Below are 24,693 nucleotides of genomic sequence, written 5' to 3'. Positions count from 1 at the left end.
CATTCAGAACCCTATCAGACCAATCAGCCTTCTAAACACCAAAACACCTGCTTCTAGTTCTGAACACGTTAGACCTGGGTTCAAATAGTATTCAACATCATGTCAAATACTTTATCTGGGCTTGATTGAGTTTGCCTGGCGCAATGAAACCAATAGAATAGTCTTAAATGTGCAAACCCCGCCCACTTGGCATTCGAAGCAAGCTAAGCAAACATTCAAAGAATTGAAAACATTTTGATAATATTTGGAAGTGTATGTACCTTTGACACCCTATTGCCTATAAAGTGCACTTCTTTTGGCCTGAGACCTATGAGGAATAGGGTGCCATTTGGAACGCTACCCAGGTCTGGTAGTCTGTGTTTATTCATCCCTCCTCCTCGTCCGTCTTTGAAGGATTTGAAAGGATATTGTTGACAAAGGGGTTTTACAGTGACTGGTGGTTGTCGGAGAAATGTGGCTATGTGTAATCCTCAGAGGTTCTATTTTCCTCCCAAATGGCACCCTATTCCCTACATAGTGCACTACTTTTGACCGGAGTCCACTAGGGTCACAGCCACATATCACAGACTACCACCAAAAGTAGTGCTCTATGTAAGGAATAGGGTACCATTTGGGCCGCAGCCTATATCTGTATAGCCACACCATAATCCACCCAGGCTCTGTGGGTGTGATGTCCAGTGTGTCCAGACAGACACCTTGAGCCCAGTGTGGTGTCCAGCTCAAAGAGTCAGAGAGAGTCAGAAAGGGTTAGAGAGGGTCAGAGAGGGTTAGAGATTGTCAGAGAGGGTTAGAGAGGGTCAGAGTAGCTAACAATTTTCACCCAGCCGACGAACGCTGAGCTTTCTGGCTCATGCATGCACTCACACACAAACACAAACCTTCTAACTCTCTCCATCTCCGGTCAGGATTAGCACACACCAACACACACACTCCTCCCTCTTAACCCCTCCATATCTGGTCAAGATCCTCCCCTCCCATAATGCCTACTGCTGGGAGGATGTGCTGTATCAGTGGGTAACAGAGAACTAGGACCCACTCCCTATTCCCTATACTGTATACAGATGTAAGATCTTAATTTGAGCCAGTTTGCTACATCAGGAAAATAATGCTTCAGCAACATGAAAGAGTGGTGGACAGTTTTCAAGAGTGTCACCGTGGTGGACTCCGAAAGAGGTGCCGGTTTAGATTATAGGCACAACTGTCCTGGGGTCCTGGTTAGAGGACAGAAATGACCCGTGGTCCTGGTTAGAGGACAGAAATGACCCGTGGTCCTGATTAGAGGACAGAAATGACACGTAGGAGACAGAAATCCACACTTTATTACCACACACACACACACACACACACACACACGCACACGCACACGCACACACACACAGCAAACAGGAAGAGGAATAGAATTGGTGAAAGTGAATAGTGGTTTTCTGTAGTGGACAGAAAAAACAGGACATATATACTGAGTTTACCAAACAGGAGCTGGTCTATTAGGAATTGGTCTAAATAACAGGATGTGTTGTTTGTCAAGCTGACCCTGTGAATATGACAGATAATAAGTAAGCGTTAGAAACACCTATTAAAAATCAAAGTCTGCCAGTGTTGGTTGCACAGACACAAAGAATAAAAGTTGACCCACCCAGTGAACGGCATGAAGATGTATTTAGCAATGTTTAAGCTGATTCGCCTTATTTTGATTATGTTTCAGAATATCCAATGTGTGAGTCTGGGTGCATTAAAAACAAAGTCTGCCAGAAAGAAGGGTGCACAGACACAACATCAAACACATAAAACTTAGAGCAGGGATGAGATTTCAAATGACAACTTTCATTTCTGTGAGAAGAGAATGTCAGAGCCTCTCATTATGGATGTAAACAAAGAAGAGATTGGATTCATGCTTCCTGATTTGGATGTTCAACACAATACACTGTTGCCTGGTCCCAGATCTGTTCATATTTGGAGTGACATATTTGGATGTTAAACACAATGTACTATAGTCAGGTCCCAGATCGGTTAATATTTGGTGTGACAATGACCTTTCATAACTAATTTCACTGGTTAAACAACGAGTCTCCCTGAGCTTTCTGTGATTAGCACAGATGATGAGTTATCTAGTCTATCTAGCTATCTAGTCCCAAGTCTGTTTGTGCTGTATATACACTGGGTATACCAAACATTAGGAACACATTCCTAATATTTATTTGCACTCCCCCACCCTTTCGCCCTCAAAACAGCCTCAATTCGTCAGTTCATGGACTCTACAAGGTTTAGAAGGCGTTCCACAGGGATGCTGGTCCAAGTTGACTCTGATGCTTCCCACAGTTGTGTGAAGTTGGCTGGATGTCCTTATTGATACACACAGGAAACTGTTGAGCGTGAAAAGCCCAGCAGCGTTGCAGTTCTTGACACAAACCGGTGCGTCTGGTACCTACTACCATACCCTGTTCAAAGGCACTTAAATATTTTGTCTTGCCCATTCACCCTCAGAATGGCACAATCCATGTCTCAATTGTCTCAAGGCTCAAAAATCCTTCTTTAACCTGTCTCCCCGTCATCTAGACTGATTGAAGCTGATTTAACACATGACATCAATAAGGGATCATAGCATTCACCTGGATTCACCTGGTCAGTCTATGTCATTGAAAGAGCGTTGTTAATGTTTTGTATTCTCAGTGTATATTACACAAGAGTAAAGGCTGGAGAAAGTTTGTCGCAGTGACATCATGAACATTCGGCCGACATCTAACTTGTCATTGTTGTTATGAAAAACGACAGCTTCTGCATGACAGAAGCCGATATGATATGCCCATCAGTTAAAAATGAATGTATTAAATGTCAACCTATCATGCCAGGCAACTAAAAGCAACTTTCTAAACAATATTTTAGTTAGATGCTATCTAGTTAGCTAGATCTCTGGCTAGCCAGTTTCAAATAATGACCAGAGTAAAGCTGACAGTCTTAACTTTATCTCCTTTTAATTATTTTATCCAGAAAATAAACCCACAACAACATCATTATTTACAAGCGTACGGAAAATAACCCCACAACAACATCATTATTTACAAGTGTACAGAAAATAACCCCACAACAACATCATTATTTACAAGCGTACAGAAAATAAACCCACAACAACATCATTGTTTACAAGCGTACAGAAAATAACCCCACAACAACATCATTACTTACAAGCGTACAGAAAATAACCCCACAACAACATCATTATTTACAAGCGTACAGAAAATAACCCCACAACAACATCATTACTTACAAGCATACAGAAAATAACCCCACAACAACATCATTATTTACAAGCGTACAGAAAATAAACCCACAACAACATCATTATTTACAAGCGTACAGAAAATAACCCCACAACAACATCATTATTTACAAGTGTACAGAAAATAACCCCACAACAACATCATTATTTACAAGTGTACAGAAAATAACCCCACAACAACATCATTATTTACAAGTGTACAGAAAATAACCCCACAACAACATCATTATTTACAAGTGTACGGAAAATAACCCCACAACAACATCATCATTTACAAGTGTACAGAAAATAACCGCACAACAACATCATTATTTACAAGCGTACGGAAAATAACCGCACAACAACATCATTATTTACAAGTGTACGGAAAATAACCCCACAACAACATCATTATTTACAAGTGTACAGAAAATAACCCCACAACAACATCATTATTTACAAGTGTACAGAAAATAACCCCACAACAACATCATTATTATATACAGAAAATAGCTTACGGGTTATGAGTGTGACAAAATAAAGGTAATTCTATCTGAGAAATGTTTAACTCTACACTCGTTAACAGATGGATTTGTTCTTGTTGCTGTAATAGCTCAGTAACCACGTCAACGGACGTTGTGACAGTCGCAGAGACAATGAGCTTTTTTCATGACTGTGCAACAAGGAAATCTACAGTTGCAGCGACGGTCTACAGACAGAGTATAAATGAAATGTTGTATTGACCAGCGACACTTGTAGCATTCTAATTGTCTACAGACATGTCGTTAGACCAAGTATAAACCGGCCTTAAAGCAATATGAGGCTTTAAAAAATCTATAGAAAATAAAATATGTTTTATTGTCACAAACAGGCACAGTGAAATGTGTTGTTTTACAGGGTCAGCCATAGTAGTACTGTAAGGTTCTGTATTTATTTTCTTAGTCAACCTTGTGTTCTGTTTCATTGTTTCTCTGTTTCTTTGTGTTCTTGAACGTAGCCCTGTTTCTTTGTGTTCTTGAACGTAGCCATGTTTCTTTGTGTTCTTGAACGTAGCCCTGTTTCGTTGTGTTCTTGAATGTAGCCCCGTTTCTTTTTGTTCTTGAACGTAGCCCTGTTTCGTTGTGTTCTTGAATGTAGCCCTGTTTCTTTATGTTCTTGAATGTAGCCCTGTTTTGTTGTGTTCTTGAACGTAGCCCTGTTTCGTTGTGCTCTTGAACGTAGCCCTGTTTCTTTGTGTTCTTGAACGTAGCCCTGTTTCTTTGTGTTCTTGAACGTAGCCCTGTTTCTTTGTGTTCTTGAACGTAGCCCTGTTTCTTTGTGTTCTTGAACGTAGCCCTGTTTAGTTGTGTTCTTGAACGTAGCCCTGTTTCTTTGTGTTCTTGAACGTAGCCCTGTTTCTTTGTGTTCTTGAATGTAGCCCTGTTTTGTTGTGTTCTTGAACGTAGCCCTGTTTCGTTGTGTTCTTGAACGTAGCTCTGTTTCGTTGTGTTCTTGAACGTAGCCCTGTTTCATTGTGTTCTTGAACGTAGCCCTCTTTCTTTGTGTTCTTGAACGTAGCCCTGTTTCTTTGTGTTCTTGAACGTAGCCCTGTTTCGTTGTGTTCTTGAACGTAGCCCTGTTTCGTTGTGTTCTTGAACGTAGCCCTGTTTCTTTGTGTTCTTGAATGTAGCCCTGTTTTGTTGTGTTCTTGAACATAGCCCTGTTTTGTTGTGCTCTTGAACGTAGCCCTGTTTCGTTGTGCTCTTGAACGTTGCCCTGTTTTTTTGTGTTCTTGAACGTAGCCCTGTTTCGTTTTGTTCTTGAACGCAGCTCTGTTTCGTTGTGTTCTTGAACGTAGCCCTGTTTCATTGTGTTCTTGAACGTAGCCCTGTTTCTTTGTGTTCTTGAACGTAGCCCTGTTTCTTTGTGTTCTTGAACATAGCCCTGTTTCGTTGTGTTCTTGAACGTAGCCCTGTTTTGTTGTGTTCTTGAACGTAGCCCTGTTTCTTTGTGTTCTTGAACGTAGCCCTGTTTCTTTGTGTTCTTGAACGTAGCCCTGTTTCGTTGTGTTCTTGAACGTAGCCCTGTTTTGTTGTGTTCTTGAACGTAGCCCTGTTTCTTTGTGTTCTTGAACGTAGCCCTGTTTCTTTGTGTTCTTGAACGTATCCCTGTTTCGTTGTGTTCTTGAACGTAGCCCTGTTTCTTTGTGTTCTTGAACGTAGCCCTGTTTCTTTGTGTTCTTGAACGTAGCCCTGTTTAGTTGTGTTCTTGAACGTAGCCCTGTTTCTTTGTGTTCTTGAACGTAGCCCTGTTTAGTTGTGTTCTTGAACGTAGCCCTGTTTCTTTGTGTTCTTGAATGTCTTTCATTTTTGTTCATTGATTTCACCTGTATTAGTTACTCACCTGGTCTGATCAGCTCCTTATTTAGTTCAGTTCATTCTGTTTGTGCCTTTGTGAGGTATTGTTCATTTTGACTCTACTAATCCTTATCCTAGCTCATTTGGGAGAACCAGTTATAGCCTTCAGTCCTAGTTTTGATTCACCTGCCTGTTTGCCTATGTGTGTATGACCATTGCCTGCTTGTGACACAACACCTAAGGAATTTGAACAATGTAATATGACTGGCCAGAATATAAAACCCTGTATGGTTCTTCAAAAGGATCTACAAATAACCTTTGAGATTAAGAAAGGTTCTTTATAGAACCATTATCCATAAAGGTTCTATTAAGAACCATAAAAAAGGGTTCTATATAGAACCAATGTTGTAACCACAGAGGAACCCTTTTTTGGTGCTATATGGAACCTTTTCGTTATAGCACCATACAGTTTCCATTTAGAACCTTATGAGCATGGGTCTTTAACCATCAAAAAAGGGTTCTATATAGCACCAAAAAGGGTTATGCTATGGTTACAAGCCAACTAACCCTGATCTGGTACTATTTAGACACTTTTTGTGTGTGTGTAAACCACAGCCATGTTGGATGTAGCTGTGGCTATAGCAGGAAGTGACTCTGGACGTGTTGACATCACTGGTTGGCTGTATTAGGTGTGTAATATACAACTATTGGCTAGTAGCCATCTTGACCAATACACTCTTAGAAAAAAAGGTGCTAAGTAGAACAATACAGGGTTATTCTGCTTGTCCACATGTCCCTTTTTGGTGCTGGGAACCCTTTGCATAGGGTTCTATCTAGAACCCTCTATGTAGGGTTATTCAAAGAACGCTTTGTATATGGTTCTAGCTAGAACCCTCTATGAAGGTTTCTACTGAGAACGCTTTTGTCTTTGGATGCCTTCTTCCTAGAATCCTCTATGAACGGTTCCACCAGCCTTTTTAAATGTTATTATTTATGACAATACATTACATATTTCATAAGGCCTTTTTTAGGGCCTTGTTATACCCTAAAGCCGTCCGCATGCTTCCCAGCTGAAACAGTTCGGAAGAGTTTATGCATATATTATGACAACATTTTGTGACGTTATTTTTCCGGCTGTTCGGGCACACAATATTTTTTCTCCAGGCCAGCCTAAGGTTACGCCCCTTCACCCGTGATTGGTCAACCGTAGGGATTCTTCAATAAAGTATTTTTTGTCATTCAATGAGAGACGACTCGTTTTCATGCACATTTTTTCATTGAGAAATACTGCACTAAACATCTTAGTTAAATGTAAAATTGTGCAACTAAGATCTCCTTGGCAAAAACATCAACATTAATGACATATTTCTTAGATTAATTCTGGCTGTTTTGAGTGTATACATGTATATATACTGGCTACGGCGTCACAAAATGGACAAACAGTACCATTGCCCTTTTTCTCTCATTTTTCAACCGAAGGTCTTTTAAGGGAGTATGTGCTAGAGGTTGACCAATTCTGATTTTTCAACGCCGATACCAATACCGATTATTGGAGAACCAAATAAAACGATTATTCGGCTGATTTATATATATATATATTTGTAATAATGACAATTACAACAATACTGAATGAACAATGAACACTTTTTTAAAATTAATATAGTACATAAATAAAATCTATTTAGTCTCAAATAAATAATGAAACATGTTCAATTTGGTTTAAATAATGCAAAAACACAGTGTTGGAGAAGGAAGTAAAAGTGCAATATGTGCCATGTAAAAAAGCTAACATTTAAGTTCCTTGCTCAGAATAGGAGAACATATGAAACCTGGTGGTTCAATATTCCCAGTTCTTCAATATTTCCAGTTAAGAAGTTTTAGGTTGTAGTTATTATAGGAATTATGACGCGGCGACTATTTCTCTCTATACCATTTGTATTTCATATAGCTTTGACTATTGGATGTTCTTATAGGCACTTTAGTATTGCCAGCCTAATGTCTGGAGTTGACAGGCTTGAAGTCATAATATTATTTCACGTCCAAAGAACCCTTCTTGCCTTCCAAAGAGTCCTTCTTGCCTTTCAAAGAACCCTTCTTTGCCTTCCAAAGAACCCTTCTTGCCTTCCAAAGAAACCTTCTTGCCTTCCAAAGATCCCTTCTTGCCTTCCAAAGAATCCTTCTTGCCTTCCAAAGAACCCTTCTTGCCTTCCAAAGAACCCTTCTTGCCTTCCAAAGAATCATTCTTGCCTTCCAAAGAACCCTTCTTGCCTTCCAAAGAATACTTCTTGCCTTCCAAAGAATCCTTCTTGCCTTCCAAAGAACCCTTCTTGCATTCCAAAGATCCCTTCTTGCCTTCCAAAGAATCCTTCTTGCCTTCCAAAGAACCCTTCTTGCCTTCCAAAGAATCCTTCTTGCCTTCCAAAGAACCCTTCTTGCCTTCCAAAGAACCCTTCTTGCCTTCCAAAGAATCCTTCTTGCCTTCCAAAGAACCCTTCTTGCCTTCCAAAGAATACTTCTTGCCTTCCAAAGAATCCTTCTTGCCTTTCAAAGAACCCTTCTTGCCTTCCAAAGAATCCTTCTTGCCTTCCAAAGAGCCCTTCTTGCCTTCCAAATAATCCTTCTTGCCTTTCAAAGAATCCTTCTTGCCTTTCAAATAATCCTTCTTGCCTTTCAAAGAACCCTTCTTGCCTTCCAAAGAATCCTTCTTGCCTTCCAAAGATCCCTTCTTGCCTTCCAAATAACCCTTCTTGCCTTCCAAATAACCCTTCTTGCCTTCCAAAGAACCCTTCTTGCCTTCCAAAGTATAATTCTTGCCTTCCAAAGAATCCTTCTTGCCTTTCAAAGAACCCTTCTTGCCTTCCAAAGAATCCTTCTTGCCTTCCAAAGAGCCCTTCATGCCTTCCAAAGAATCCTTCTTGCCTTTCAAAGAATCCTTCTTGCCTTCCAAAGAGCCCTTCTTGCCTTCCAAAGATCCCTTCTTGCCTTCCAAAGAACCCTTCTTGCTTTCCTAAGAATACTTCTTGCCTTCCAAAGAATCCTTCTTGCCTTTCAAAGAATCCTTCTTGCCTTCCAAAGATCCCTTCTTGCCTTCCAAAGAATCTTTCTTGCCTTCCAAAGATCCCTTCTTGCCTTCCAAATAATCCTTATTGCCTTCCAAAGATCCCTTCTTGCCTTCCAAAGAATCCTTCTTGCCTTCCAAAGAATCCTTCTTGCCTTCCAAAGATCCATTCTTGCCTTTCAAAGAATCCTTCTTGCCTTCCAAAGAACCCTCCTTGCCTTCCAAAGAATCCTTCTTGCCTTCCAAAGAATCATCAAAGAATGCTTTCTTCCAAAAACGGTTCTCAGGATGTTAAAGGTTCTAGGTAGAACACTGTGCCTTACAAATAACCCTTGTCTTCCAAAAATGGATCTTCTGATCAAGACAGTTCTTGGTAGAACCCTATCCTTCCGCAAATAACCCTTTTGAAACCCTTTTTTCTAAGAGTGTAGAATAGTGTACCACATGGCTTGAATGGTGAAGTACACATAAACTATGCCAAAAATAGTTGTTATAATGTATATAGTGCTATTTCGTTATTTTATTTAACTTAGTGCTGCATGTTGGAGCTCGGAGCCTAAGATTTTCATTGTACCCTGCAATCACGCCTGCAACCCTGTACATGTGACTATTAAACACTGAATCTGAATCTTAAAATCTCTGAATCTCTGATTCTGAATCGCTGAATCTGAATCTCTGAATTTGAATCTGACCAGATAAACACAGTAAGTAACAAATCAAATCAAACTTTATTAGTCACATGCGCCGAATACAACAAGTGTAGACTGAACCATGAAATGCTTACTTACAAGCCCTTAACCAACTGTGCAGTTCAAGAAAGAGTAAAGAAAATATTTACCAAATAAACTAAAGTAAAAAATAATAAAAAGTAACACAATATAATAACAATAACGAGGCTATATACAGGGGATACAGGTACCAACAAGGCTAGTAGTAGAGTATAGACAATGAATGAGGCATGTATACACATACAGTTACATAGTAGTAAGGGCTGTTAACATACAGATATATATAAAACATATAGCAACTGAACCCTGGTGGAGAACAGAAGTTTACAGAGGTTGTCTCAACCGTCCTTCCTGGGAATCAATCAAATGTATTTATAAAGCCCTTCTTACATCAACTGATGTCACAAAGTGCTGTACAGAAACCCAGCCTAAAACCCCAAACAGCAAGCAATGCAGGTGTAGAAGCAGGGTGGCTAGGAAAAACTCCCTAGAAAGGCCAAAACCTAGGAAGAAACCTAGAGAGGAACCAGGCTATGAGGGGTGACCGGTCCTCTTCTGGCTGTGCCTGGTGGAGATTATAACAGAACATGGCCAAGATGTTCAAATGTTCATAGATGACCAGCAGGGTCAGATAATAATAACAGCTAAACACCAGCAGGAATGGGGGTCTGTTACCCCCAGCAGGTAGAGCCTGTTATTGGCTAGCCTTGGCCAGGTAACCAGGCAACCTGGACCCTAACACAGAGGTGTGAAGTGACCTCTACCATTGGACAATGGAGTCAGGCTGAGGCAGGGCATTGTAGCCTACCTAAGCAGAAAAGACTTCAGAGTGTGTGTCTCCCCCAAGGGCTAGAGGGAGGGTTGAAGAGAAAGGGTTTTCTACAATGTGGATTATAATTAATGGATATTTTTGTAGGGGTTGATGCAGTTTTGTAAGGGAAAATCAAGTCTGAAATTTCAAAGTGGAAATTACAAACTTCAGAAGCTTTTTTAAACCTCAAATACAAGTGATCAAATTAAGATCCCACATCTGTAGTGCACTACTTTTGACCAGAGCCCTATGGTATTCCCTATGGGTCTTGGTCAAAAGTAGTGTACTACATACGGAATAGGGTGCCATTTGGAATGTAGGCCCTATACTCAGAGGGAGCAGGGTGAGTCTTCTAGCCCATTTGACAGAGTTACACGGTGTGCTTTGTACTCTACACTAGCCTTATTCTACTCCAACGCTACGGATGATAAACCAAATGTAAAAATACCTCACTCCCTCTTTACTCCTCACCCAGAGGACAATAGCTTTAGCTACTTTGAAAAGTAAAACTTTTCTTTGTTGCGTATCACTCAGTCGCAGCGAGCACAGATGTTTTGAATAGGAGAGAAATAAAATGTCACACGTGTTTAATTTTATCATTTAGGACACGAGTGTGTCATCAACTTCTTGGAATGTTTCCAAGGTCATCTAAGGAGACTGCTCTCTCTCGTTTCTCTCTCCACACCTTTCTTCTCCTCATCTTCCTCTCTCTCGCTCGCTCTCTCTTTCTCTCGCCTCGACCACCTCTACCCCCTCTCTCTCTCTTTTGATCTTTCTATTTTTTGCCCTCTCACAACCCTACTCCCCTCTCACTTTCTTTCTTTCTTTCTTTCTTTCTTTCTTAATGCTACCTTACCCTCTCTCTCTTCTCTCTCTATTTTCTCTCCTTCCCTGGTCTGATAAGTCGGTCATGGTCACAGCCCTGCCCTGTGTGTCCTTGTGTCCCTGGTTGTGCTGCCTGCTTTAATAGTGGAGCTCTGGGGCATTTGACACCTGGTGGCGTCTGGAGTCTTGTCCCTGTCCTAGGTGGCTGGGCTGCTGCTCTGTCCTCTAGTGGGGTCGGTCTAGTAGTATGTCGATGTTAGAGGGAAGGTTTTTCTCTGCGGTATCGGTCGTAATCCTGACTTTATTTCGACCATGATTTCTCCTTATTCTATTATCCAGAACTAGTGAAAACACACTGCAGAGTATTAGAATGACAGTGAACGCAGTATATTTATTTCATATCAGGTTATATGGTGTATTTCTGATAGGTATTATTTCGACCTTAAGGGAACTCAAATATGGTCATACTAGATTGGTTTTCAATTTGTTCTACGGAATTCTCTGACCCAATTTATCAAAATATACAAACAACATGGTATTGATGAGTAAATGAAAGGGAAAAGTAATTCAATGATCCAGAAAAGGTATACAGAGTTATCTTATCGATTACTGCAACAGAGGACGTTGATTACAGCAAAAGCCTTGTATGGAATAGTGTGAAACAGGACTGATTTGATTTGGTTTACAGAATACATGGGGGAGGGAGAGAGATGAGAGCGAGAATACAGAGAAACACCTCTGAGGTTTTCACTTTATTTTATTAGAGAATTGAATCATGTCGAACAATGTTGCTTATCAAATTCACCATCGATTGAGGCAACCATTTTAGCTGCCCTATTTATTGATGTAGCAACAAAAACATTGTGGATCAAACGTGATTGTCAGTGTGTTTATTTACTGTCAGGGTTAAGGTTATTTGGGTTAGAGGGCCATAGGGATAGTCCTATGAGGTTCTGAGACAAAATGAGCAATATTATCTAACCGTTTCCTATCATCCTCGGTCACTGAGCCTACATGGAAACACTCATGTATTGGACGGTACTGTATGTACTACGTTAATATTATGTAATCACACCCTTTAGTCCACGTGCCACAGACCCTGCTGTGCTCTGTCCTCTCTCTCTCTCTCTCTCTCTCTCTCTCTCTCTCTCTCTCTCTCTCTCTCTCTCTCTCTCTCTCTCCCTCTCTCTCTCTCTCTCTCTCCCTCTCTCGGTTTTCCTCTCTTCCTGCTCCATTTGCTGTGTGGAGGGTTCAGCTAAACCTAATCTGTCAGAGGGAGGGAGGGTGCGAGGGAGGGAGGGCTGGCATAGGGGCTAAGCGTCAAGCGGAGTGATGACTGGGCCCTCCAGGATTCCCTGCTCCTCACCTGTCTTCTGCTCTCCTTTCCCCCTCTCTCCCCCGTCTCTCTCCTCCTCTGTCTTAACACTGGGAATACAGTGGGCTCTGGGAGATTTGTCTTAGTGAGACACTGCTGATAGGATCTGTGTATAACAGGCAGCCCAGTGCTGGGTCTCTGATGAGGACTCAGGTGGTGCAGTGTTATTTCTGCTGAAGGCACAGCCTACTTTATCAACCCAACACACCACGGCACAGCATACACCAGAGAGCGGGATGGAGAGTAGGGAGAGGCAAAGAGAGAGAGAGTGATTGTGAGAAAGATTGTGTGAGAGAGAGGGGGAAAAGCGAGAGAGAGAGACTTAGTGAGAAAGAAAGCTTTTATTCACTTTTTTTATATTTACAAGTTGTGTACTAAGGTTTGAAGAGCCTGGTATTTCGACTGTATTCATTGTTAGTTGATTTGTAGGAGGCAGTCAATTTGAATGGTCTTGTTATGTAAAATGAAACGACTGTAGCCTCACACCATTGTGGAGCTGTGGAGCTATAGAGAGCTCTGCTGGCAGTGGAGAGAAATAGAGATTAGGAGGTAGGGAGGGAAACATTTTATTTTTGTGTCTGTTTGGAGTACATAGACATGCTAGTCCAGGCTTGGTGAGGGGTGAGGAGGGTGGCAGGGTGATGTTGTGAGGGGAGAGGAGGGGAGACAGGGGAGGAGCTGGGATGTTGTGAGGAAGGAGAGGGAGGGGAGACAGGGTAGGAGGTGGGATGTTGTGAGGAGGGAGAGGGAGAGGAGACAGGGGAGGAGCTGGGATGTTGTGAGGAGGGAGAGGGAGGGGAGACAGGGGAGGAGGTGGGATGTTGTGAGGAAGGAGAGGGAGGGAAGACAGGGGAGGAGCTGGGATGTTGTGAGGAGGGAGAGGGAGGGAAGACAGGGGAGGAGGTGGGATGTTGTGAGGAGGGAGAGGGAGGGAAGACAGGGGAGGAGGTGGGATGTTGTGAGGAGGGAGAGGGAGGGGAGACAGGGGAGGAGGTGGAATGTTGTGAGGAGGGAGAGGGAGGGGAGACAGGGGAGGAGGTGGGATGTTGTGAGGAAGGAGAGGGAGGGAAGACAGGGGAGGAGGTGGGATGTTGTGAGGAGGGAGAGGGAGGGGAGACAGTGGAGGAGGTGGGATGTTGTGAGGAGGGAGAGGGAGGGGACAGCAGGAAAATGTTGAGAGGGAAGGAAGAGCAGAGGCAAGGTGAGTCGGGTTGAGGAAAGACATTTTGTGCAGAAGAGAGGAGGCAGGGGGGATGTTGTTGTGAGGGAGACGAATGATCATAGAGCGCTCTAAAAGCACTGCGACTGCTGCTGTTGACCTTGGGCGTCTGTGTGTGTGTGCTCTCTCCCTCTCTCTTCGAGCTTCTCTTGCTCGATCTCGATTGCTCTTCTCTCACTCTCATTTTCTCTCTTTCTCTCTTTATATGCCTCTCTCACTCGATCTCTCTTTCGGCCTTTCTTGATATATCTCGCTACCTCACTCTTCTTCCTCTTTTCTCTCCCTCCATCACTCTCTCCAGACCTTCTTTTCCCCTCTCTATCTCTCTCTCTCCCTCCATCACTCTGTCCAGACCCTCTCTATCTCTCTCGCTCCCTCATCACTCTCTCCAGACCCTCTCTCTCTCTCTCCCTCCATCACTCTGTCCAGACCCTCTCTATCTCTCTCGCTCCCTCATCACTCTCTCCAGACCCTCTCTCTCCCTCTCCCTCCATCACTCTCTCCAGACCCTCTATCTCTCTCACTCCATCACTTTCTCCAGACCCTCTCTATCTCTCTCGCTCCCTCATCACTCTCTCCAGACCCTCTCTCTCTCTCTCCCTCCATCACTCTGTCCAGACCCTCTCTATCTCTCCCTCTCCCTCCACCACTCTCTCCAGACCGTCTATCTCTCCCTCTCCCTCCATCACTCTCTCCAGACCGTCTATCTCTCCCTCTCCCTCCATCACTCTCTCCAGACCCTCTATCTCTCCCTCTCCCTTCATCTCTCTCTCCATCACTTTCTCCAGACCCTCTCTTCCCCTCTCTATCTCTCTCTCCATCACTCTCTCCAGACCTTCTTTTCCCCTCTCTATCTCTCTCTCTCTCCCTCCATCACTCTGTCCAGACCCTCTCTATCTCTCTCGCTCCCTCATCACTCTCTCCAGACCCTCTATCTCTCTCACTCCATCACTTTCTCCAGACCCTCTCTCCCCCTCTCTATTTCTCTCTCTCTCATCACTCTCTCCAGACCCTCTATCTCTCCCTCTCCCTCCACCACTCTCTCCAGACCGTCTATCTCTCCCTCTCCCTCATCACTCTCTCCAGACCCTCTATCTCTCCCTCTCCCTCCATCACTCTCTCCAGACCGTCTATCTCTCCCTCTCCCTCCATCACTCTCTCCAGACCCTCTATCTCTCTCTCCAGACCCTCTATCTCCCCCTCTCCCTTCATCTCTCTCTCCATCACTTTCTCCAGACCCTCTCTTCCCCTCTCTATCTCTCTCTCTCCATCACTCTCTCCAGACCCTCTATCTCTCCCTCTCCCTCCATCACTCTCTTCAGTCCCTCTATATCTCTCTCTCCTTCACTCTCTCCAGACCCTCTCTATCTCTCTCTCCATCACTCTCTCCAGACCCTCTCTTCCCCTCTCTATCTCCCTCTCCCTCCATCACTCTCTCCAGACCCTCTATCTCTCCCTCTTCCTCCATCCCTCCATCACCCTGCTATATGATTAATAGCAATGACGTTCAAATCGATAGTGGATTTGTAGAAACCGCGCTAAATAGATTAAATGTACTGGCAGCCATCCACTCGCTACTTTTGGCCAATGCAGCACAATATTTATGATTAAGACATAATAGTTATTCTCAACACCACCAACTACCATAGCTCTGTGTTGCTCAAAAGGTAGATTGTTGGTTGAGAGAAGAGAGAGAAAGAGTGAGAGAAAGAGAGAGAATGGAAAAAGAGAGAGAGAAACAGAGAGGATATGAGAAAAGAGGAAGGAAGGAGAGAAGAGAGGAGACTCACAGACAGACGGGCTTCCTGCCTCCTAACATCAATATTTATTTATGTGTTTATTTGCTTAGTCCTGTTGTGTGCTTTTCACAAGCTGCTGTTTATATCCCACGATAGTTGTCATCTTTCTCATCTATTTACGCATCTGTGTGGGTGTGAGTGTGCTTCTGAGTGTGAATCTGTGATATGTGTGACTGTTCATTTGGGGAAATCAGCTGATGTAAACTTCACAGTATGAGAAGGGAGGGGTTAACAACAGTTTCAGTGTTTACCGTACAGATAGAATTAGGTGATCTGTGAAAGGCATGGGAAGCCTTCAGAATACGGTTGTTAGACAAAGGGTAGTGATTGTAAGCAAGCGGTTTAGTAGCAGTTCACTACAGACTGAACTACAGACAGAAAAACTGGAACCTCTCAGGCCTGCTAGTATTCGGCTCACATTCCCATCCTACCCTCTCCCTCCCTCCGTCACCTCCTCCCTCTCCCTCCTCCTCATCCCCCTTTTCCAGGACCTAGAGTTTATAGTGCAGAGCTCAGCTGTCCCTTGCTATACCCTGCTATTCCCAGCTTCTCAGCAGAACTAAGCCAGTACTGTCAAAGATGGAGAGACCGAGAGGATAGGAAGGGAAGAAGAGAGATAGAAGGGAGGAAGGAGGCCTCCCGAGTGGTGCAGCGGTCTAAGGCAATGCATTGCAGTGCTAGAGGCGTCACTACAGATTCGGGTTCGATCCACGGCTGTGTCGCAGCCGGCTGCGACTGGGAGACCCATGAGGCAGCGCACAATTGGCCCAGCGTCGTCTGGGTTAGGGGAGGGTTTGGCTGGCCGGGATGTCCTTGTCCCAATGCGCTCTAGCGACTCCTGTGGCGGGCCGGGCACATGCATGCAGACCCTGTCGCTATTTGTACAGTGTTTTCTCCAACACATTGGTGTAGCTGGCTTCCAGGTTAAGCGAGCAGTGTGTCAAGAACCAGTGCGGCTTGGCAGGGTCGTGTTTTGGAGGACACATGGCTCTCGACCTTCGCCTCTCCCGAGTCTGTACGGGAGTTGCAGTGATGGGGCAAGACTGTACCTACCAATTAGATATCACGAAATTGGAGAGAAAAGGGGGTAAAAAGTACTACAATAAAAAGAAGAAGGAACATTGCTGTGGGGACATGCTTCCATTCAGCTACAAGAGCATTAGTGAAGTCTGGCACTGATGTTGGGTGATTAGGCCTGGCTTGCCTTCGGCGTTCCAATTCATCCCAAAGGTGTTCGATGAAGTTGAGGTCAGGGCTCTGTGCAGGCTAGTCAAGTTCTTCCACACCGAATCGTCTAGAATGTCATTGTATGCTGTAGCGTTAAGATTTCCCTTCACTGGAACTAGCCCAAACCATGGAAAACAGACCCAGACCATTATTCCTCCTCCACCAAACTTTACAGTTGGCACTATGCATTGGCCAGGTAGTGTTCTCCTGGCATCTGCCAAACCCAGAGGAGTCTGTTATGCTGCCAGGTGAAGCGTGATTGATCACTCCAGAGAACGTGTTTCTACTGCTCCAGAGTCCAATGACGGCAAGCTTTACACCACTCTAGCCAATGCTTGGCATTGCGCATAGTGATCTTAGGCTTGTGTGTGGCTGCAGTGCCATGGAAACCCATTTCATGAAGCTCCCAACGAACAGTTATTGTGCTGACGTTGCTAGAAGAGGCAGTTTGGAAAGCGGTAGTGAGTGTTACAACCGAGGACAGACATTTTTTACGCACTGCACGCTTCAGCACTAAGCTGTCCCATTCTGTGAGCTTGTGTGACCTACCACTTTGCGGCTGAGCCATTGTTGCTACTAGACATTACCACTTCACAATAACAGCACTTACAGTTGACCGGGAAAGATCTAGCAGGGCAGAAATTTGACAAACTAATTTGTTGGAAAGGTGGCATCCTATGACGGTGCCACGTTGAAAGTCACTGACCTCTTCAGTAAGGCCATTCTACTGCCAGTGTTTGTCTATGGAGATTGCATGGCTGTGTGCTCAATTTTATACACCTGTTAGAAATTAGTTTGGCTGAAATAGCCGAATCCACTAATTTGAAGGGGTGTCCACATACTTTTGTATATATAGTGTAAATATAAAGAGAGAAGAGGGAAAAATATACAGTATGTGGTTGAAAATGCCTCTATCCAACCTGTCTAGTCCACTTACCCGTGAGTCACAAATTGCTCTGTGCTGAAAGATCATGACAGCAGGTATAGAGACAGGTAAATAGACTGCTCTACCCACCCACTCTCTTACTTACATCTGGGTCGAAGGTCAAGAGTCAGAGGTTGTTACTTCCTTACTTGTGATTCACAAATTGTTCTGAAAGATTGTGACAGCAGGTAGTTTCAGAGTAAGGACGAAAGAAAAAAAGAAAGAAAAACTTTGAGACCTCGGTCTGTACACCCAATCTTTTACTTTCATCTGGGTCAAAGGTCAAGAGTCAAAGGTTGTTACTTCCTGTATTTATTAGAGGTTGTTACAGTGTCATGACTCAGGGTCGTGGTCAGAGGCTGAAACGATTTGATAGAGGTCGGTTATGTTATTGTGCTTTCCGGTACTGCTAGGCCAGTGGTTATCAACCGGTGTGCAGCGGCACAATGCTGTGCCTTGAGGAACTTTCATGTGTGTGCAACAAAACTTTCCTCTGCCACCAACAATTGGAACACTCAAGTATGAACATGAATTGAATGAGCGAGGATGAACACCCGTTAATATCATGTGTTTTTGTGCGACATCACTAAATTCCTTATCAAATAAAAAAATACATATTACATATTTGTTAGGGAAATAATGTAACATCGAGGCTAGCTTTTTTTCTATAGTTATTATCATGAAATAGTTTACCATCCAAAATATGTTGTCATGTTAAACTACATACAATTGCAAAAAACAAATCCTAGGGCCCCCAAACGAACAAAATGTAGCTTTCGGTGCTGCATTTACTATTTACTATTTGTCACAGAAAATAGTTGATTTGCAGTATGGATCAGACAGTTTGTGTAACCAACAGCTGACTGAGAGCAACCGGCACTTCATATGCCGTCAGACAATGTTAGAATCAGCTCCAATCCAGTAGAGAGAGTCAGCCCTTCCTCCTTTCTTTTGCCTTGTTAAAAATGTATCCAGTCCATCTATTTGGGCCTGGATCGATACATTGTGTTAACACAGAGGTTGCCGTTCATGTTCTGGCATAGCAGGGGTGATTAATAAGGACGTTAGCTGCTGTAGATTCAGCGACCTGTACCCCCCCCCCCCCCCCCTCCACACACACAGTCACGATCACGAACACGCTAATGAAAACCCACACACACACACACACACACACACACAGTCACACACGCACACACACTCTCACGATCACGAATACGCTAATGAAAACCCACACACACGCACACACCGTCACGATCCCGCACACGCTAATGAAAATGCACATATATTTACATTGTACATTTTTGTTATTCAGAGCCACTCTTATCCAGCGTGACATACAGGTCATCTTAAGATAGCTAGGTGAGACAACCATATATCTCAGTCATTGTAAGTACAATTTCCCTTTAAAGTAGCTATCAGCAAAGTCAGTGCTAGAAGGAAAAAGTCAAGGCTGAGTGTTGATTGTGGAGTTATTGAAGATACTCTTTAAAGAGGTAGGGTGTCCTAGCATCAGGGGGAAGCTTGTTCCACCATTGGGGGTTGCCAGGAAAGGGAAGAGCTTTGACTGAGCTGAGCAGGACCACCCACAGGGAGGTGGGAGGTCCAAGAGACCAGAGATGGCAGAACGGAGCGCTCGGATTGGGGTGTAGGGTTTGAGCTAAGCCTGAAGGTAGGGAGGGGCAGTTCCTCTTGCTGCTCCGTAGGTAAGCACCATGGTCTTGTAGTGGACGTGAGCTTCGACTGGAAGTCGGTGGAGTCTGCGGAGGAGCGGGATGACATGGGAGAACTTGGGAAGGTTGAAGACAAGGCGAGCTGTGGCGTTCTGGATAAGTTGCAGGGGTTTGATGGCACAAGCAGGGAGTCCTGCCAACAGAGAGTTGCAAAAGTCCAGACCGGAGATGACGTGCCTGCATTAGAACCGAGGTTCTACACGTACACACACACATGCTTACAATAACGCACACAATCACACACATGCACGCTCACAACACACACCCACTACCACGTTGATCAATACGTCATTAGTGCTGGCAGAGAGAGTGTCTGCCTTGTCTGCCTCCACTATCATTATCACCTCAGTGTAAATTGTTAGGGCTTTATTCTCCATTGTTGTGAGATTTACAGATCCATTATCACGTCGCTGTGTGTGATCCTTCACACTGTCCTCTATTCCCTCGACCACTGTATTTCTCACACACAGCAGTGTTTAGTTTTTTATACTTGTGTGTGCATGCGTGAGCATAAGCTTGAGCTCAGTTGTGCTCATGTGTGCATTAATACGTGATCATTTGTGCATACCAAATTGTTGCTTCCTGGCTGTCTGTCTGTCTGTTAATAGTAACTTAGCTAACTCTGTCTTTCTGTCTCTCTGTCTCTTGGGCTCTCTCTCGCTCTCTGTCTGTCTCTCCAGGTTTCCCCAACGAGCCCGCGGCAAATATTGCCTTGGAGACAGTAAAGAGCTGGGTCAAGGAGAACCATGACAAGGTAGGACCTAGCTGGATTACTGTATCAGACTTACTGTCTCTCCTACACACACTCTGTCTTCTCCTACTCTCTGGACAGGCTCTGAGCTGAGCCTAACTGGCATTAGAGTGCCGTCTCTAAGCCTGGGTGAAGTTCTACTGTTGGACTGAAATCCACTCAGTTGTGCGATCATGTGTCTCTTATTTTCTCATGTGTTGGCCTAGTCTTTTGGCCCGTGTTCCAATATCCTCACTAGCTCATTACTACATAGAATACATGACCAATACATTACTAAGTGGTATTCCAGTATGGATATATGCTAGTATGGACATTGGAACCCAGCTTTAGGGTTGAGATGGATTCACAGTGAAGGTAAACTGACCCTGTAGAGACTGGCCAGCAGGAGAGAGAACTGGTACTACTGCAGGCAGGTAATTTGTGATACAAGTCAGCAATCGACGTCCATCCATGTCTGAGGACGTTGGGAGATGACGTGGAAGTCGGCCACTAGGGGCAGCAGGGAGTGCAGTTACCTTCAAGTAGGTTTCGGTTTTGCTAGAGCTTTGTAGATGGGGATGGCGTAAGCATCTGCCTCTGATTCGAAAGGTTGCATGTTTGAATCCAGCAAAATAAAGTTATTTTTGATTCAAGCCTATCCCAAACCTTAACCCTTCCCTTAACCATTCTGACTTATGCCTGAACTTAACCCTAACCTTAAGAATTTGTAGGTAATGCCTAAACTTAACCTTAAATCATTTGAAATTTGATGTTTGGAACAACTTCAAAATTTGACATTTGAGAAACATGATGAACGTCTAATTTTGATGTGAGATTATGAGAGCTTGTTGACTACGGATTCTGGTATCTCCTGGTGTGTCCTGGTATCTCCTGGTGTCTCCTTGTGTCTCCTGGTGTCTATTGGTGTCTGCTGGTGTCCCCTGGTATCTCCTGGTGTCTCCTGGTACCTCCTGTTATCCTGATGATATATTTTGCTTTTCCTGGTGTCTCCTGGTGTCCACTGGTGTCCCCTGGTATCTTCTGGTGTCTCCTGGTATCTCCTGTTATCCTGATGATATATTTTGCTTTTCCTGGTATCTCCTGGTGTCCACTGGTGTCCCCTGGTATCTCCTGGTGTCTCCTGGTATCTCCTGTTATCCTGATGATATATTTTGCTTTTCCTGTTGTCTCCTGGTATCTCCTGGTGTCTCCTGGTATCTCCTGTTATCCTGATGATATATTTTGCTTTTCCTGGTGTCTCCTGGTGTCCACTGGTGTCTCCTGGTATCTCCTGTTATCCTGATGATATATTTTGCTTCTCCTGGTGTCTCCTGGTGTCTACTAGTATTGTACTGGTATCCATTAGTTCTACTCTACCTACTGTACACATCTCCCGTAAATATCTAAAAGCAATCATTAGTAACCGCCTCACTTGGTCGCCCGTTCGTTTAGTGTGCATCCTGCGTTCAGTATGCGCATCAAATTACATCTCAATCTGTACTCTAATCAGTCCTTAAATGCTCTGTTGACTTTTAAACGGTTCTGAGTTAGGAAGGCACTTGAAGTCATGCAGCAAGCCAAGAGGAAAATAAACACGTAAGATGACATAAACTGAAACTAATATGGTTAAATGAAACAAATGATAATGATGATGCAAGTTCAAGTAGTACGGGCTCAGACAGTGTGGAATGGAATGGTCCGTTCGTTCATTCATTCATGATTGTAGACTAGTTTTGTCTTTACAATTCTGTCCTCACAAGTGGAAGCAGAAGGCTGATTTTGGTTGACTGCACTTGATAGAGTAATGTCTGCTGTATTTGTATAGTAACATTAATTAATGAATGCTCCTAGACTGACTGGTTTTGTCTTCACTAATCATGGAGAAGTAGAAGGAACTGGCCTTGGTTAGCTGAACTTCATAGTGTTAGTTATACAGTGTATTTGTATGGGAATGATTATGTACCAGTATTCACACTGTATTTGTGTGGTAATGATTTGAACCAGTAGGTATTGTACTGGACTGAATGGACTGGCAGATAATGGTCAGTTAGAGATAATGGTATTTTGACTGCTTCATGAACATTAGATGAGTCATTGTTTCACAGGTTGAAGTTACAGGAAGTAAAAGGACTTGGGCTGGCTGAACTTCACAATATAGAGCAGGGTTTCTCATACTCGGTCCTGCATAGTGTAGGGCAGGTATTCCCAAACTGGGGGTACGCGCAATGCCGTCGGGGGAATGCCGAATAAAAATGTGATTCACATTCACACATTTTCAAACAATCCATTTAATTTTTCCAACAAGGCTATCCATTTTGGTGAGTTTTTTTTCTTGCCTGAGTAGCCTCGTTTCACTGCCAAAAATAAAATGAAACCATCTAGTGTTCAGCGAAATAACAACACAATGTTAAATACAGGTAGCCTAGTCAAATAATTAACATCCGATCACATTAACCGTTACTCTCTCACGGGAATTCCACTAACGATCTGTTTGTTGCTGAACATAGCTGCTGCTCATTACGTTTGCTCGAAAATTGATAAATGGTTAAAAAAAAGTAAGAGACACATGAATAATACTAGTATCCTGTGTTTTATTATAGGCAACTAGCAATATTCAAGACTTGTTCTTGACACATGGAATGGTTTTCTGTGTGATTTGCATTGTTTCTGTGTGATTTGCAACCAGCTCTACTGGTTGTACTGCTACTACCAGCAGTATTACACCTGCACCTGTCGACGACACAAGTTGTTCTGCTTCCACGAGCACATCCAATGCTAGCATCAGTATTTCTACATTTGTTGTTAGCCCAGCTAGCAGGGACACTGACAGTTGTGAATCTGATGCAGCCGAAGAGCTACTGCTCGCTTACCCGGGAAAGTACCGAACAACAGACTGGGACATTGGACCATCAAAGAGACGCAAATATGATGAGAACTACATTGATTTGGGGTTCACTTATATTAGGAGTAGTGCCTTTCCTCAGCCACAGTCTGTTATATGTGCAAAAGTACTATCTCACAACTCCATGAAACATTCACTCTTGCGCAGACATTTAGAAACAGAACATGCTCATTTGAAAAATAAGCCACGGGAGTTTTCTGAGCGAGAATTAAGACGACTTTCGAGTAGTAAGACATGTATAAAACCAACAGATACCATGAATGTGAAGGGTCTAGAAGCGTCTTATATGGTGAGCTACCAAGTGGCTAGAACAGGCAAGTCCCATACTATTGTGGAGGACTTCATTCTTCCTGCTGCTGCGGATATGGCTGGGACAATGGTGGGGGAAAAGGCCCAAAAAACTGTACAGACAATGCCTTCATCAAACAACACTGTTTCACGATGCATCAGTGACATGACAGGAGATGTTTTGAAACAATTACTGCTTCGCATACAAGCCAGTGAATTCTATAAAACCAGGACAACAGGAGGAGGATATTTTTAAAGTACTGGACAGCTTTGTGACATCAAATAGACTTTGGTGGTCAAGATGTGTTGGTATCTGTACTGATGGCGCAAACAGGGAGACAGAGTGGAATGGTAACACGCGCGCAAGCATTTGCTCCCAACACCATTTGGGTACACTGCAGTATCCACTGAGAGGCTCTTGCTGTCGAGGGAATGCCCGACAGCTTGAAAGATGTTTTTGACATTACAGTGAAAATGGTTAACTTTATTAAAGCATTTTATGCATTATGCAATGATATGGGCAGCAACCATGTAACACTTTTACAACATACAGAAGTGTGCTGGTTATCAAGGGGCAAAGTATTGACACGTTTTTTTTTAAATTGAGGGAAGAGCTTAATGTTTTCTTTACTGACCATTTTCACTTGTCTGACTGCTTGCATGATGACGAGTTTCTCACACGACTGGTCTATCTGGGTGATGTTTTTTCTCACCTGAATGATCTGAATCTAGGATTACAGGGACTCTCCGCAACTATATTCAATATGCGGGACAAAATTGAGGCTATGATTAAGAAGTTAGAGCTCTTCTCTGTCTGCATTAACAAGGACAACACACAGGTATTTCCGTCATTGTATGATTTTTTGTGTGCAATGAACTCAAGCTTGCGGACAATGTCAAATGTGATATAGCGAAGCACCTGAATGAGTTGGGTGTGCAATTACGCAGGTACTTTCCAGAAATGGATGACAAAAACAATTGGATTCATTCTCCCTTTCATGCCCTGCCTCCAGTCCACTTACCGATATCTGAACCAGAGAGTCTCATCGAAATTGCAACAAGCAGTTTAGTAAAAATTGAATATAGTAAGAAGCCACTGCCAGATTTTTGGATAGGGCTGCGCTGAGGTAGCCTGCCTTGGCAAATTGCGCAGTTAAGACACTGCTGCCCTTTGCAACTGCGTACCTATGTGAAAACTAGCATGAAAACTAGCATGAAAACTAGCATGAAAACTAGCATGAAAGCTAAATACAGGCACAGACTGTGGAAAATGATATAAGACTGAGACTCTCTCCAATACATCCCAACATTGCAGAGTTCTGTGCATCCTTTCAAGCAAACCCTTATCATTAACCTGTGGTGAGTTAGTCACAATGTTTGATGAACAAATAAGGTTTTATATGTAAGATGGCTAAATAAAGAGCAAAACTATTGATTATTATTATATTATTATTTGTGCCCTGGTCCTATAAGAGTTCTTTGTCACT

The 24,693-nt window shown here is 43.4% G+C and overlaps 1 protein-coding gene across 2 annotated transcripts in view; it reads left to right on the top strand.

Annotated features, from left to right (window-relative positions):
- Positions 1–24,693, top strand: part of macrod2 (mono-ADP ribosylhydrolase 2) — a 1,220,194-nt gene that overhangs the window by 951,226 nt on the left and 244,275 nt on the right. For both annotated transcript variants that reach the window (XM_036960544.2, XM_036960545.2), the window contains exon 8: positions 19,967–20,040. In XM_036960544.2, coding sequence (XP_036816439.2) covers positions 19,967–20,040 — 74 coding nt within the window. The remainder of the gene's footprint in view (positions 1–19,966; positions 20,041–24,693) is intronic.

The sequence above is a fragment of the Oncorhynchus mykiss genome, chromosome 23 (assembly GCF_057628025.1).
Source record: "Oncorhynchus mykiss isolate SJ-2025 chromosome 23, ASM5762802v1, whole genome shotgun sequence".
In the NCBI taxonomy this organism is placed as follows: domain Eukaryota; kingdom Metazoa; phylum Chordata; class Actinopteri; order Salmoniformes; family Salmonidae; genus Oncorhynchus; species Oncorhynchus mykiss.
Note: the sequence above shows the minus strand (reverse complement) of the source record. Positions and strands in the feature narration are given on the sequence as shown.